The sequence below is a fragment of the Phaseolus vulgaris genome, chromosome 3 (assembly GCF_051622355.1).
Source record: "Phaseolus vulgaris cultivar YP4 chromosome 3, ASM5162235v1, whole genome shotgun sequence".
NCBI lineage: Eukaryota > Viridiplantae > Streptophyta > Magnoliopsida > Fabales > Fabaceae > Phaseolus > Phaseolus vulgaris.
The window spans coordinates 29,886,881-29,904,249 of NC_143500.1; the positions used below are offsets into that span (position 1 = coordinate 29,886,881).

Sequence of the window (17,369 nt, forward strand, 5' to 3'; positions counted from 1 at the left end):
TTCCTGACACTCTCAATGGTCTATATGATAGACTCCTTGTTAGATTTAAATAAGAAAATATAATTTCTACAATTTTCACTTAATAGTTTTTAATCTGATTTGGAATTAAAAATAATATTATTTATTATCTATGATCATGAGTGATTGGATAATTTTTTGTGCATGTTAGGGATCAAACACGTATTTCTTTTACTATGTAAACTGTTTATGCACTATCTTAATTTAACTAATAAAACGACATTGAATTAAACTTGCAGTTAACATAAAAAAGTTATAAAATTTGCTTTGATTTATTATAATTTATTGATGGACAAAGATATGGGAAATGTTTCCCAACAGGAGAAAATAAAAATAAGAAAGGAAAGACAGTGTTACGTTTATAAGATAAAGAAGACGTTGGTAATAATTCAAGCATTGGCCAAAAGGTAAGCCTCGATGACCTTGAAAAGAGCATCACTCTTGGCTTTGCCAGTTTTGAGCTCATCTTCATTGGGTGGAGCATCTCCTTTGCTGTGGTATTTTATACTCAACTTTACAACTGATCCTCCGTTGGGCCCATCACTGAGTTTGGAGTCGATTGTGATCTTCTCTGCAGTCTCTGGCAAGGCAGCACCTCCAACTATGCTGTAGCTGTATCCCAAGTTTGCCTCATCTATTCCTTCTATTTTGTGCAACACAAACTTTGTCTCCCCATCTGTCCATTCACAATTCACAATTCACAGTTAGTTTATTTTATATGTTGTTCTGTCAATGCAATGCACATACACAAAATATATAGAAGATGAATGAAATGGTACCCTCGAGGAAAGAGATCTTCTTGATGGTTCCGGGGCCACCGTTGCCCTCAACGATTTCAACACTCTTGAAGGAATCAACGGCCTTTGGGACGATGTTATCGGCGTCCTTCACAAGAGCTTTGTAAAGGGTAGCTGGAGCCACGGGAGAAGTGGTTTGGTCTTCGAAGGTGAAAACAGCCATGATGAATGGAATCTAATGAGATGGAATGGAATGGAAGAATATATAATATCAAGGAGTGTGTGTATTTGGCAGAGGACTGACCTCTATTTATAAGCAGAATGCATAGCTCATAGCATTTGGTAGCATAAGACATCAAAGTTTGAAGCTTCTCACTGCTGAAACAAGGTTGTTAGGCTATTCGTGGCGGTTCTTTGTTTACCACCATTATCTCTCTCTGAATAAACAATCTTCTTCAGAGGCAGTATGTCATCGTGTATCATTCTTTCTTATTTTTTCTATTATCACTTTTATCCTTTTGTGTTTGTCAAATTTTGTGACTAAAAACTTTCAAAATCAAAGAACACGTCAGTTTCAACGATCAACGATTGCGACAGTTTGCTGTATTTGTGGAAATCGGTAATTTGGCAGGGAATTATGTTAATACACTCTCATGTTTTCTTACATTATAGAAATTTCGTTTTCTTTAAATTTCATGTAATTTCTTTAATACGTTACATTATTATCTATTTTTATATATATTTACATCTCCTTAAAATTTTAAAAACATTATATGTATACTTTTAATGAAAAAAACAGAGGTAGGTGTAAGTAAAGTTTTAAAAAAATAGGATATATGCTATTGTAACACACTCTTAATTTTGTATTATATAATAATAATTATTTTAGTTTATGGCTTACTTAAAATAATCTTTTTTTAATTTATAATAATTTTTTTAAGATATAAATTATATATTCAATTTTTATTTTTCTCTAAAAATAATATTTTATTCTTTATACAATTGGAATAATACTTTTCAGTCTTCATGTCCTACAATTAATAATATATTGACATGGTTTATGTAATTAATAAAATGGCACTCAAATTATCCCTTTGACGGAATGAGTGTGATGCTTTTGTTAGACGTCTTCTAGATGCTGTTTCTTTTATATAAGAAATGTCTTGTAGCTGTTCAAAGAGAAATTGGAGAATTTTTATTAACCAGTTTCCAGAAAGTACCATTACAGAAAAGTAGTATTAAATATATTTATACTAAATTGTTTTCATAATTTTATACCGTATATATTTTCAATAAATATTTTTATTTTAAATTAATATTATAAATCCCTATCTAATATTTTTAAAATTTATTCCTCATATTTATGAAATAGTTTTCACTAAAATTTTCTATCACGTTGTTTATTTAATTTTTATTACGTCTTTACAAGTGATTTGATGGTTTTTTATTACATTCATATGATTTTATGGTTTAATAGCTTTTATTATTATTTTAAAAACGACCCCACAACTAATATTGGTAATTTTTTTAACTACTTTATACTTCTGGTGCAAACAATTTTTAATTTTTTTATGAAACTATAATTAAATATAAAATTTTAGTAAATCTATAAAACAAATTAAGAAAATTAAAAATCTTAAATAAATTCATCAACTTGAATTGCAATTTCAAATAAACTCCAATTACTCTCACACATCCTGAAGAGCTATAATTTAAACTTAAAACTTAAATAACAAATTTCTGTAACTCCGAAGTTCCATTCCTAAACATCTCTCCAATTTTCCAGGGAGCATAACTTTCCTACACTCCTTTATATTTTTTCCATAGAAAATAATAATTTAACATAGTGAAAATTAGTAAGTTGCAGATTTCAATCTTCGCCTGAATGACGCTTGTATTGAGCCAGGCAAAGACCTACGCCCACTGCCCCTATGTGATGATGCACATACAATGCATACAGTGTAGGAACTAATTGAAAGAAAATAACACAAGACAAAAGGTTGTTGAAACTGATTGAACGTAATTACACTAAATTGCAAAACTGTTGAACTATTATAATTACTGGAAGCTGTAAAATAGGAATACTAACAACCCTGTAAATTGATCATTAATGCAATAATAACGATCAAATAGTTTAAGGGTAATAAAATGAAAATTAATAATAATAAAATCTGAATTAATAACCATCATCCTCCCTTAATTCTGATTTGGAACAACCTTCATGCCCAACAGATCTCTTAACTTGATGAAAGCATCGATCTTCAATGTCGTAGTGAAAATATCTGCAATATGATATTCTGATCTGCAGTATTCCAATTTGATCATGTTCTTCCCAACTTGGTCTCGCAGGAAGTGATATCGAATATCAATGTGTTTAATTTTTTGATGAAAAACCAGATTTTTTGCAAGATTAATTGTAGATACATTGTCAACATAAATCTTAATTGGAACATCTAGATTAAAACCAATTTGAGTCATGATATTTCTAAACCAAACTGATTGACAAGTACTTGCTGCTGTTGCTACATACTCAGCTTCACAAGTAGATAATGCAACAATTGACTGTTTCTTTGATGACCACAAGCCAGCAGTCTTTTCGATCATAAAACAATTACCACTAATGCTCTTCCTCTCGTTTGGATCTCCACCCCAATCACTGTATGAGTATTCGAGGATCTCAATCTTCTTAGATGAAGAGTAAAATAGACCAAAATCAATTGCTTTGTGTCCTTTTGGAAGATCAGTGAGCTGCCATGTATTGTTTTTCTCAATCGCCATAAATTCTTCATTCATAACCTCTTGCCATTTGGTGTGTTGAATGGCATCTACAAGTCTCACAGGTTCTGATTCTGCAAGAAAATCAAAGTGAACTAAATCTCCATTGTCATCAACTTCATCATCAAGATTTACTTCGGAATCTTGAAGGTGTACAGGTTGTCGTTGCTGCCTTCTTGGTCGCTCCATCATAGTTGCAATTGGAGTTGCAACTTCAGGTTGAACTACAGCTTCAGGTTGAACTGTAGGTGCTTCAAGAGTGACTCCATCTTCCACATCATCGTTCAAAACGTAAATATATCGTTTTTTCGAATCCATTTTAGTTGCTGCATTCCATTGCTATTCTTCATCTTCGGCAAATGTAACATCACGACTAATAATCACCTTCTTTATCATTGGATTGTACAGTTTGTATCCCCCATGCTTATATCCAATGAAAATGGTCTTCTCTGCCTTATCATCAAAATTCGATCTTGCTGCCTTGGGGACATGAGCATAAGTAATTGACCCAAATACCTTCAAATGTTGCACATTGGGTTTGAATCCGCTCCATGCCTCAATCGGAGTTGTGTTAGGAACACTCCGACTAGGTGATCTGTTTATCAAATAAACCGCACATGTTACGACCTCAGCCCAAAAATTATTTGCATACCTTTTGCTTTAAGCATGCTCCTCGCCATGTCCATGATTGTTCTATTCTTTCTCTTGGTAACTCCGTTGTGTTGGGGGTGTGTAGGGACATGTTATGTTATGCTGCAACCCAAGTTCTTCATAATGCCTCTTGAACTTATTAGATTTGTACTCACCCCTTCCATCACTACGCACCATCTTAATTAGTCTGCCACTCTATCTTTCAACAAATGCTTTAGCAGTGGAATACCTCCTTGCTTTTCAATAGATAAATCCAGGTTTTCCTTGAAAAATCATCAATAAAGGTTAAAAAATACTTATTACCTCCAATTGATGATATGTTCATCAGGCCACAAACATCTGTATGAACAAGCTCCAAAGGAAATTTTGCATGCCAAGGCTCCTTAACAAATGGTATCCTGTGATTCTTTCCAAAATTGCAGGCCTCACACAATTGATCAGGGTGATGAATATGGGGTAAACCATTCACTAAATTTCGTTTGGAGAGATTTTCCAAACTCTGAAAATTTAAGTGCCCAAAGCGTAAATGCCATAACCACGATTCATTATTCACTATTACATTCAAACACTTGAAATCACCCATATGAATATCTACCAGAAACATGTAGTTTTTTGATAAAAAGATTGTAAGAATCAAATTACATTTTCTATAAAAAATTGAGAGTTTATTTTCAACTATGTGCATCACGTAACCCTTTTCGACCCAATGTCCCATACTCAACAGATTACTTTTCATATCAGGTAATCATAGATGTACCTGTGATTACCATTCTTCAATGTAATAAGAATTTGCCCTTTTCCAGTCACCGGAACGAACCTGCCATCACCGAATTTCACTTGTGTGCGAAATGAGTCATCCAAATCTGCAAACAACTCTTTCTGACCACAAATATGATTCGTGCAACATGTATCCAAATACCAAGTCTGATTGTTTTAATTAATATTCTTATAATTGGGTTTATTTGGGCCTTAACTATTATTATTGTTAATTTTGTGTTTTTAGAGTAAATTATCCGGAGGAAGCATCTACCTTTGTGAATGGGCCAAATATGCAAAAGTCCAAATTGCTTCTTGAACCAAAACAGGAAACAAATTCTGAGGAGAAGAAAGAGAAAATAAAATCTACAATATCTCAGAAACAGAATTGGAAGCAAATCTTCTGCAAAATACAAGAATTCTAGAAAGATAGAAACTTGGAAACGGTTAACAAAATATTCTCTCAAGATCCTTGGAGCAGAAAAGCCTATAAAAGGACACAAGCATCAAGGAGAAAAGAGAGAGCTTCATAGGGTTTTCTTAGTTTATTTTCTTCTTAGTAATTCTTTTGTTTTGGCTCCGCATGGAAGGCTAAACCTTTTTGGTTGATTCTTTTGTAATTCCCCATTGAGTTCTGAGGTTTTGTTCAATAAAAGTTTCGATTTTTAATTCTCTATAGCAGTTGTTTTTATTGTCTAATATCTTGGAAAACTGGTTTTTGTGAGAGGTTGTACTTGAACGCATGATTGAGAGTTTTCCTTATCTTAAACTTTGGTTTCTTAGTTAGTTCGCATTGTTCTAATTAATTTCTTGGGCGCATGATTCAAGGGAGAGGAGGTAAGCATTCCCATGGAGTATACGCATGGAACAAAGTGGGTATTGATTAAACTAGTAGACGCATGCTTTACTGGTGAGTTTCAGTTGAATCAGATCGGTGCATGTTCAATCTGGTTTAGCTCTGTTGGAGGATTGAGAAAAGATTCATCTTTATAACACTCCACATTTTATTTATTATAAATGTCTCCTTGTCCTCTGCGACCACGTTCTCCGCGCCAAGAGTTATTTGAACTTGGAATGTGATTGGAATCAATGTTGTTTTGCTCGGCACCTCCATGATTCTGGCCACCACGACCTTTGCTGGAATAACTACCACCACGTCCCCATCCTTTGCCTCGTGAACTACCGTGTTTATGATAGGAGCTACCAATTGAGGTTTGTGCTTGTAAAACCTGTTCAATTGATATTTCAATCTTATTGTCATTCATCCGCAGCTCATGTGCTCGTAGGGAAACGGACAATAATCTTACTGTCATTTTTGAAATAGCACTGGCCTCTTCAATTGCGACAACAACATGTTCAAATCTGGGAGTTAAAGACCTCAAAATCTTCTCTGCCTTTGCCTGCTCCGAATGTGTTTCACCATTGGTCTTCATCTGATTTGTTAAGGCAAGAACTTTATTTATATAAACATCAACAGTCTTTGTGGTTTCCATCTGCAGAAATTCATATTGGCGTCTTAGGATTTGGAGATGCACCCTCTTGATCTTGTAATTGTTAGATTTGATGGCTACAACAAGAGGGGGGGGGGGGGGGGGGGGGAATTGTTTTCAAACTGTTTTCACAAATACTTGGCTTAGAATAAAACTTTTTCAATCAACCCAGAAAAGCAATTCAGAAAGCTAATCAAATTACCAAACATAAACAAAAGCATAATTATAATCGGTTAAAATAGCAGTTCAACTGGTTGTTTATGACAGCGGAAAATACAAACAAATAGAGAGAGAAGGGATAAAGAGAATTACAAATAGAGATTATACTGGTTCACTCTATCACAGAGCTACATCCAGTCCTCAGTCAAACCACTGAGTTTTCACTATGCAATTAATCACAGATTAAACAAACACCACACACAAGAAGGTGACTTTGAATCCTACAAAGCCTACTCACCCTTCTTGCACACAACAACCACCTCAAGCCAGAATCCCACTGACTTTACAGGATTTTACACAGTTATACAAAAAAAGTTACATGAAAAAATTACAAGAACTTGAACAGGATTAGAAAACACATGGTTAAAATACAATACACCAGCACCCTATTGATCAGTTCTTTCACAAACAGCAAAGCACAAGGCAATCTTGCTAAAAACTTAGTTGAAACCTTTTCACAAACAGTTTCGTAGTCTCTCAAATCAATCTCAGCTCAGAGTATCAAAAGTTTATGTTTCATCAATCTTTTAACGTTTGAATGAAACACATATTTATAATCCTTGAAATTCTAACGTTAAAGGAAATCTAAACAATCAAAATCAGTTAAAACAGATTTTCAAAAAGTTGTTATAAGGACACACATTTAATCGGTTAAAACCACGAATTAACTGGTTGAATGCTCTTATTAGTTATAAAATAGTTTTAAAACCTTCTTTGCCTGCTAAGTTACAAACAACCGATTATCTCAACACTTTAATCGGTTGTTTTTCCCTTTGCATGGACAAACACTTTAATCTTTAAAACTGATTGAAATGAACTTTGTATGAGATTCAAAACTGATCTTAAAAAGATTCTAAACCCCAAACCAAAACCTAAACCTAAAACATCACACAGCTTCAGGCTTCACTTGGATTTGGCACATTAAAGCTTACCATCTTCAACAGTCATCACCTTTATAATTGGATGAGAAAATGATCCAAGCCTCACTTGCAGTTGTTGCTCCTTCAATCTGCTCAAACGTCTCGACCCTCTTTCGAAGGCTAGGGTTCCGGTTGCCCTTTACCCCCTTTGAGCGTACCTTACTGACTGAATTAAATGTGGCCCCTGCCCAGCTTCATCCTAATAGTTGGGCGTTTGCGCGGGCATTCACAATTCTCTGTTGTGGCCTCGGACTTACATCGTCGATGGACGTCTTCCTCCATTTCTTCGAGGCCAAGGACCCGAGAAAGAAGTTGTGGGTTAGCCTAAATGGCGTGGCTGGGAGAGTACTCTTGACACTCTTCCAGCAATCGTATAAGGGTTTTAAGAAGAACTTCTTCAAGGTTTGCTGCAACCGGTGGGACCCTTCTCTTTTGGATGGGTTCCCCTTGCACTGGACGGTGAAGCCTAACCTTTGGAGGGTCCGTCGTCCTGAGGACATTTCTACCTTGGAGAGTGGTGTTTGTGAGTTTTTGTCCGAGTTTACCGCCCCTCTGAGTACCACGGAGCTACTCAAGAGAGAGTATAACCTTTAGGGTCTTGAGAGCTGCATCGGTACTCCTTAACTCCTAAGCCTATCCTTCTGTTCTGGTCTTGCATGCACCCTAGTCTTATTTACTTTCATATTGACCTACTTCTGTTACACAGGTATGCGTCTCAACGATGATAGAAAGAGAAAGTTGGTGGATCTCTTGGCCAAACAAAGGGCGGCTGCCACTTATTCGTGTCTCTCGATACCCTTGGCTCCTTCTACGTCCATTGTTCCAGCCCCGCAGCCCATTAATCCGGCCCCTATCGCTAGTGAACTCAGGGGAGTACTGGCGGTAGAATCGGACGACGAGGACACCTGTACCGGCTTGGTCCGTAAGCAACCGAGGGAGGGCGTATCTACAGTGCCCTAAGCTTCTGTTTCTGCTAGCGCTCTTGCCTTCGTAGACCATCCCCTGAGCGCCTCTTCCCCTTTTCCTGCTGCCTCGGAGGGTGGGGGAGGGAGTGCTACTAGAAGTCAGGAGACTGACTCCCCACAACTGTCCCTCTATTGTTCAAGCAGGCGCTTAATTATTTCCGAAGTTGCGAGACAGAAGGTGTGGACGAGAATCTCCTCCAAGATCGTGTGGCTGAGTTTCTGGGGTCGCTTGTGTTTGCTTCCAACCGGGCGCTTTCCAGGACGCAAGCCTTTAGGGATCTTGAGGCCAAAGTATCGAGGCTTGAGGAGGATGCTGCTGCCAGGGCCAAAGTCTTTGCCAACCGTGAGACGGCTCTGTACTTGGAGGTAACCAACCTTCGTCAGATTGAGAAAGACATCAAGAAGGCCCTTCAAGAGAAGAGCTTGGAGGCGGTTGAATTGGAGGCCAAGATTCTTCCTCTACGCATCCGAAATGTTGAGTTGGATGATCTGTTGACCGAGGTGAAAGGAAAGATGGCTGACCTGGAGAATAAGAGCACACGACGCGAGGTCCTCTTAGGGAAGGTCGAAGGTGAGTTGGTCGAGCTGAAGGGCGAACTGGCCGAGAAGTCTGAGTCTTTAAAGAGGGTTGAAGAGGAAATCATGAATGACACTGTCGCGGCTTACGGCGAGGGGTTCCAGGATGTCATCGCTCAATTCACTTGTGCATACCCCGAAATAGATCCTTCCCTCTTTCATGAATCCAAATACGTTGTGGACGGTCAAATCGTGCCACGAGGATGATTTCTTTTTGTAACTTTATTTTTACAATTTACCATACTTCTTCGGGTGGATGAACATTTATTCCCTTATAACTGTCGTTGTCTTGCTTGGTTATTTGTCTGTGTGGGGTTTGATACTTGAGAGGGGGCGTAGGCCTACCTCTTTCCGGTGTTGGCTACCCTACAGGGGTGGCAACTTCCTTAACTTATATCTTCGCCGTATAGAGTTCAGACGTAACTGGGAGTCATGCCTTCTTTCGTGGGAGGGATTTAACGAGGGAGGCTAAATTGCTCCTTCCTGCGCGATGTTTCGTGGAAGGAGGTTCTTTTGGTTTTTCCCGAGCCACATTCTTTTTCACCTAGGTGATCTTGCGCCCAACGGGCTCGTTTGGGAGGTCCACACTGCCTCCAACTTCTCTGTGCATCACCCCGGGGAAAGGGTCTCTTTTATCGTTAACAAACCATATTGTTCTCGAACAGGGCGACCCCTTGTAAGAGGGAGATTCCCTCGGGGAACCATATTACTTCTGCTCTTGACTATCACCACACGGGAGAGTCTTATTTATTTCTGCGAACCGTACTATTCTCGGACTTGGTGAACTTACGCAAGAGGGAGGTCCACTCGGGGAACCATATTACTTCCGCTCTTTACTTTATCACTACAAGGGAGAGGTTCATTTATCTCGGCGAACCATACTATTCTCGGACTGGGTGAACTCACGTAAGAGGGAGGTCCACTCGGGGAACCATATTACTTCCGCTCTTTACTTTATCACTACAAGGGAGAGGTTCATTTATTTTGGCGAACCATACTATTCTCGGACTTGGTGAACTCACGTAAGAGGGAGGTCCACTCGGGGAACCACATTACTTCTGCTCTTTACTTTATCACTACAAGGGAGAGGTTCATTTATTTCACAATGTACTTTAACTGAACAACTTTGGTTTAGGTGACCTCGTTAAAAAACCCTTTCAAGCGAAAAAGAGTGTCCCCATAAATGTGTACAAATGCAAAGTTTAACTAAAGTAAAATTTTAGGTTGGTCGCATTCCAAGTGCGAGGAATCGCGCCACCCTATAGTGTCTCGAGCCTATACGCCCCATTTCTGAGGGCCTCCGTTACTCTGGAAGGACCGGTCCACTTGGGGGATTGGTTGTTTTCTAACTGGTACGGGTGAGCCTTCCTCATCACCAGGTCGACGACTTGGAATTGCCGAGTTCTCAGCTTGGAGTTGTACTTGTACTCCACCCTCATTTTTAAAGCTTCAGCTTTGATCTTTGCTTCTTCCCTCACTTCGTCCAGTAGGTCCAAGTTCACCTTTTTTCTTCGTTCGATTCTTCAACTACGAAGTTCTGGAAACGCGGTGAGTTCTCCTGGATTTCTACTGGGATCATAGTGTCTGAACCGTACACCAAATTAAATGGTGTTTCCTTGGTTGTGGACTGAGGGGTGGTGTGATAGGCCCATACGATTCTAGGAACTTCTTCTGCCCAGGTCCCTTTGGCTCTGTCTAATCTTCTTTTCAGGCCTCTGAGCAGAACTCGGTTGGCCGATTCGACCTGTCCGTTCGTCTGGGGGTGTTCTACTGACGCGAACACTTGCTTTATTCCCAACTTTGTACATAACTTACCCAGTTGTTGGCTTGCAAATTGGGTACCATTATTGGATACTAACCTCTTTGGGATCCCGAAACAGCACACTATGTTCCTCCACACAAAGTGTTGGACCTTGTGGGATGTGATCTGCGCTACTAGTTCGGCTTCGATCCACTTCGTGAAGTATTCTATGGCAACCACGAGGTATTTCATCTGCCTTATTGTCAAAGGAAAAGGCCCCAGAATATCGATTCCCCACGTATGGAATGGCCATGGGCTGTATATTGATCTCAACTCTTCTGGGGTCGCGTTGTGCCAATCAGCGTGTTGTCAGCACTGCTTGCATCGTTGGGCGTATCTTGTGCAGTCTTCCCTCATGGTAGGCTAGTAATAACCCGCACGGAGGGCTTTCGACGAGAGAGATCGACTGCCGATGTGGCTACCGCATATTCCTTCGTGTAGTTCTGCCATGATGTGTGTGCATTGTTCACCGTCCACACATACCAACATGGGATGGGTGAACCCGTGCCTGAATAACTTTCCATCGATTAGGGTGTACTTACTTGAATTTTTCTTCACTTTCCGGGCTTCTGCGGGATCTAGTGGGAGTATTCCGTCGGTCAAGTAACACTGGTAAGGCGTCATCCAAGTTTCCCCTTCTTCGATCTGGTGAACCTGTGGCATTACAAATCCAGCAATCGGATACCTGCTTATTCTAGGCGTTTTCACCGTCTCTTGTGTCAACGATCGATGACTCCTCCTCATCCCTACGGAGGTGTCGACGTGCTGGATTTCTGCCATTTTTTTCGTGATCGTTCGAGGTGTCTTCGGGGTTTCCTGAATTACTGTCCTCTGTCGGCCCCCTTTGCCCGAACTGGCGAGTTTAGCAAGCAAGTCAGCTCGGGCATTTTGCTCTCTGGGTACATGGACTAACTCGAACACATCAAACGATTCTTTCAGCACCTAGACGTATTCCAAGTATACGGCCATCTGGGGATCTTTAGCTTGGTACTCCCCCGTGACATGTCCCGTAACTAACAACAAATCGCTTTTTGCCAACAATCCCTTCGCTCCCATTTCTTTTGCTAGCAGCATTCCTGCGATCAGTGCCTCATACTCTGCTTGGTTGTTACTGGCTTTGAAAGCGAAACGAAGGGCCTGTTCGATTAGCAACCCATCCGGACCTTCCAAAATGACACCTGCTCCACTACCTTGTTGGTTTGACGAACCATCTACCGAGAGTACCCACTTGAAATATGCCCCTTCTTGATGGGTGGCTGCTGAGTAGAGTTCCACTACGAAGTCGGCATAAATTTGGCTCTTAATGGGGCCCCTAGGTTCATAGTGTATGTCAAACTCAGATAATTCTACCGCCCATCGTGCCATTCTTCTCGCCACATCTAGTTTCTGTAAGACTTTGCGGATCGGAAGGTCCGCCATTACCATGACGGTTAAACTTTGAAAATAATGACGGAGCCTTCTTGCTGAAAATACTACTGCTAAGGCTGCTTTTTCCAAGGCCTGGTATCTTACTTCGGGTCCCTGCAATACCTTACTGATGAAATAGATTGGTCCGTCATTACTGCAATACCTTACAAAAAAAATTTAAAAAATTATATGGGATAAAATTAAATTTTGAAAAGAAGTTCGCTAAGATCAACTAAAACATGTCTTGTTTAACCAATAGATGTCTTATTGAATATTATTCCAAACAATATTTTATTTAAAGTCAAATTTAAGATGTTGAAGTTAAAGTCAAACCAAATTAAAAACGGGATAGAGTTGTTTATATGCTTTTTTAAAACTCAATCAACTTCTTTTTACACTCCTAAACAAATCTTGTAAAATGGTACAAATAAAATAAATTGATACTCGCTCACAAGCACAAGGCTATTAGAAGGGCATCTAGGCTCATTTGGTTAAATGATTATATCCAGAAGGATCTCTTTTGTCTTTTGTAGGGATTGGATCCCCTTTTTTGTTAGGATTTTCTGTTATAGCTTTTTAGTATTTCCAGCACATCTGTCTATTAGGACAAATAGTTTTTCAAAGGGTATTATATATCCCACTAGACTAGGAGAGTATGCAGGTTCTTGGTTATGTTACTTTTATCCTAAAAAGATGTTTTTATTCTGTTATGTCTCTATTCCAACACTTATTTTTCTAGATTTCGCTGTGTTCTTCCCATTCCCCGCTCCATCACTGTATCAATTTGGTGCTTTCATTGAGACTACCTCCATGCCTCCCAAATCAATCAAAGATTTAGAGGAAACCCTCCAAACCATTTTAGACAAACTAGCCCACCTCCAAACCAAAATCCAACAAACCCATGACCATCATGAAACCCGTTATAATTCCTTACACCACACTATAGAATCTCATAAAAAAGATTGGGACTCCAAACAAGAGGTTGTCAATCACACCCTCATACCATCTTAACGTCTATACCACCACCGTTACCTTCCCCCAATGAAACAAACAGTTCTTCTACAACCTTCTCTGTTCCACACATAACCCCTGTCTCACCCCCACCCCTAAATTCACATCCTACATCCTCCATCTTTGCCACAACAACGTCTGTTGCCCCCCCTTCCATTACGCCACCTACCACGATTCCTACCCTACCCCGCCTCCCAAAAATCCAATTATCTTTCTTTGATGGATCGGATCCGCTAGATTGGCTTTTTCAGGCTGACCAGTTTTTACAATTTTACAATATCACTTGGGAATCTCGCTTACACATGGTCGCTTTCTATATGCGCGGAGACGCTCTTAGTTGGTTTAAATGGATGTACCAAAATCATCAATTAAGTGACTGGCTTTCATTCAGTCGTGCCTTAGAGCTCCGGTTCGGTCCTTCAACTTACGCCAACCATCAAGCAGAGTTGTTCAAACTCCGCCAAAATAGCACAGTCATTGAGTACCAAAAATCTTTTGAAAAATTGTGCAATCAAGTCTTGGGCCTCACACCTGAGATGATCCTCAATTGTTTTATTTCAAGTTTGGTCCCAGAAACCAAGAAGAGAGATTGTTGTTCTTCAATCTACTTCAATCACCCAAGCCATGGGCCTTGCAAAGCTCTTGGAATCTAAAATCCATGATTCCAGGAAATATTATCGTAACCCCATCATTCCACAACAATCCCCCCATCTTTTACCACCACCACGTCCCCTTTTCCAACCCCAAACAGCAACCACTACACCCACCTCTCTACCTATAAAAAAACTTTCATCCACCCAGTTACAAGAACGTAGAGCAGTCGTCTCATGTTACAATTGTGACCAAAAAAATTTCCATGTTCACAAATGTATCACCAAATGTTTCTTATTGCTGCTTAATGAATAACCCTAAATCCTAAACCCTAAACCCCCTCCCTCCCCCAAAACCTTCACTGTCTTAGATACTGTTTTTTACTCTAAGGACCCTACTCCTGTACACCTATCTCTCCAGGCCTTGTCTGGAACCTCCTCGGCCAACACCTTCAAACTTCAAGGGTTTATTCATCATACACCCGTTACCATTTTAATAGACACTGAGAGTTCACACAATAACCTCCAACCTCGCCTAGCCTATCACCTCAACCTACCCTTCCTATTAAACCTTTTTCCATCATGGTTGGAAACGACGAGAAAAATCATTGCACACATCTCAGTCCTACAGTTACTGTTTCTATACAAAATCATTGTTTCCCATCCCATTTTACCTCATCCCAATTGAAGGAGCAGATGTAGTCCTAGGAATGGACTGGTTGCGCCGCCTCGGACCCCTACAAGTAGATTTCTCTACACCACAACTCTCCTTCCACCACCAAGTCACCATCATAACCCTAGTTGGAACCAACAAACTCTTAGACTCACACGCTTCTGTCACCAATATTTGTCACCTCTTACATACCAAAGCCATAACATTACTTCATTTGTTCACCTTTCAACCAGATCCCTTACCATGGCCCAATACTTCCCCACCAAATATACACCCCGCGATTCAAACCCTACTCTATACATACCATTCTGTTTTCTCACCTCCTCACGGGTTGCCTCCCCACCGCCCCCATGGCCATCACATTCCCTTGATCCCAAACTGCACCCCATAAATATCAAACCCTACCGTTATCCCCACACCGACAAACACAATATGACTTCTCTCATTCAAGAAATGTTATATGAGGGCATCGTACGACCAAGTACCAGCCTCTTCTCTTCTCATGTCATACTCATAAAAAGAAAAGATGGATCATGGAGATTTTATGTGGATTACAGGGCTCTAAATGCTTTCACGGTGAAGGATAGATTTCCTATCCCCACGAGGAACTCTTGGATGAATTAACTAAGGAACGTGTGTTCACTAAACTGGACTTAAGATCTGGCTATCACCAAATATGGGTACACCCCATAGACTGCCACAAGACAGCTTTTTGGACCTTTGATGGTCATTATGAGTTTTTAGTTATGCCATTTGGCTTATCTAATGCTCCGTCTACCTTTCAAGCTGCAATTAATGACCTCCTCTGACCTTACTTAAGGCGTTTTGTACTAATTTTCTTTGATGACATCTTAATCTACAGTACATCCATGAAAGACCATATTCAACATCTCTACATTGTTCTCCAATTACTTCAGACTCACCAGTTTTTTGTTAAGGAATCAAAATGCAATTTCGCAGCCCCTACAGTTGCATATTTGTGCCATATCATTCAATAGGGAATGGTTTCCCCGGATCCAGAAAAAATTCAAGCTATTCTATAGTGGCTTGAGCCCAAATCATTCACTACGATGCGTGGGTTTTTGGATTACGGGGTTTTACCGGATGTTCATCTGCGGATATGCCACTCTTGCCTATCCACTCACGGATTTACTCAAATTAATTTGTATTAAAAGTTACAGATTCCTTTGGTAGTCTTCTCCAGGCAGAATGTTGTATGAAGGCTGGTTGAGTTGCTGATGTTTTGTTTGTGTAGCTTTTCTGGTTTCTGTTTGGTATCTGTATGTTTGTTGAATAAATTTTAAATGTAATTTGTGGGTTTTAAAATTAGAAGTTACTAGAAAATAGTAGAATGAGAGTTTGGATATGTGAAAGGTTAAAAGTCGTGAGTGAGATTTTAATTATGTTGTTAGTGGGGTTTTAAGGCCATAATGAAGATTTTTCTATAAGAGCTTCCTAAAGCCTATAAATAGGATGTTCTCTCAGCTGGAAGATGCACCACAGAAAGAAATACAACAGAGAGAAATACTAGAAGAATAGTGTTTCTTTAGAGAAAATCCAAGTGTGAGTTGTTGTCTGTTTTTCAATTTGGTATCAAGAGTCAATGGCGAATGTGACGGGTCAAATACCGCTACCACGGTTAACGAAGGCGGCCAGATATGATAACTGGAGCATTCAAATGAAAGTTCTTCTCCACTCTCAAGATGCATGGGAGGTGGTCGAAGAAGGTTTCAAAGAAGCAACAGATACCACGGGTTATACGGCAGTTCAAACCAAGGCGTTGAAAGAGATGCGATCAAGGGATAAGGCGACACTATACATGTTGTTGCGAGTGGTTGATGAGTCGGGCTTTGAGAAGATTGCCAGTGCAACTACTTCAAAAGAAGCGTGAGACATCTTAAAAAAGGTGTTCAAAGGAGTTGACCGAGTCAAGCAAGTGCGTCTACAAACTCTTCGTGGCAAGTTGGAGAGCATGAAAATGATGTAGTCAGAAAGTGTATCTGACTACATCACGCGAATACAGACTGTGGTGAATCAACTCAACTGAAACGGTGAAACGTTGAACGATGCACAAGTTGTGGAGAAGATTTTGAGAACATTAACCGACAATTTTGAGAGTATTGTGTGCGCAATAGAAGAGTCAAAGGACTTAACGACGCTTACAATTAACATGCTCGCTGGTTCTCTTGAGGCACACGAGCAACAGAAGAAGAATAAGAAAGAGGAAACACTCGAGCAAGCACTTCAAACCAAGGCGTTGATCAAAGACGAAAAGGTACTCTATCATCAAAATTCTCGAAGTAGAGGGCGTGGCCGTGGAAATCGTGGAAACGATCCTGGTGGTAAAGGCGACAATCATGAAGGGTACTATAAGGAGAAGGAACAGTCGAGCCAACCAAATTGGCATGGAAGATGACGTGGTCGAGGAAGAGGCGGCCGATCAAATTACTCCAACATCGAGTGCTACAAATGTCAAAAATATGGAGACTATGCGAAAGATTTCAACTCCGACAAATGTTATAATTGTGGTAAAGTGGGGCATTTTGCAAAAGATTGTAGATCCAATATAAAGATAGAAGAGACAACCAACCTAGCCTTGGAAGACGAAACGAATGAAGGTGTTCTCTTGATGGCTCAAGATGAAGTCAACATTAATAATGACACTTTGTGGTACCTCAACTTAGGAGCAAGCAACCATATGTGCGGTCACGAGTATCTATTCAAAGAGATGTAAAAGATTGAAGATGGTCATGTGTCGTTTGGAGATGCATCAAAGGTGG

The 17,369-nt window shown here is 39.8% G+C and overlaps 1 protein-coding gene across 1 annotated transcript; it reads right to left on the reverse strand.

The window, feature by feature from the left end:
• Positions 1-271: 271 nt before the first annotated feature.
• Positions 272-1,271, reverse strand: LOC137839033 (pathogenesis-related protein 2). The gene is made up of 2 exons (XM_068648160.1): positions 798-1,271; positions 272-694 (listed from the first exon to the last, which is right to left on the reverse strand). The coding sequence occupies exons 1-2, from the start codon at positions 976-978 to the stop codon at positions 408-410; spliced, it is 468 nt and encodes a 155-aa protein (XP_068504261.1). The 5' UTR covers positions 979-1,271; the 3' UTR covers positions 272-407.
• Between the last annotated feature and the right edge of the window lie 16,098 nt (positions 1,272-17,369).

Excerpts from the sequence above, each read along its gene's own strand:
- LOC137839033 (XM_068648160.1), bottom strand. The coding sequence starts at position 978 with ATGGCTGTTTTCACCTTCGAAGACCAAACCACTTCTCCCGTGGCTCCA. Across the intron at positions 695-797 it reads GAAGATCTCTTTCCTCGAGG|ATGGGGAGACAAAGTTTGTG; the intron begins GTACCATTTCAT and ends GTGAATGGACAG.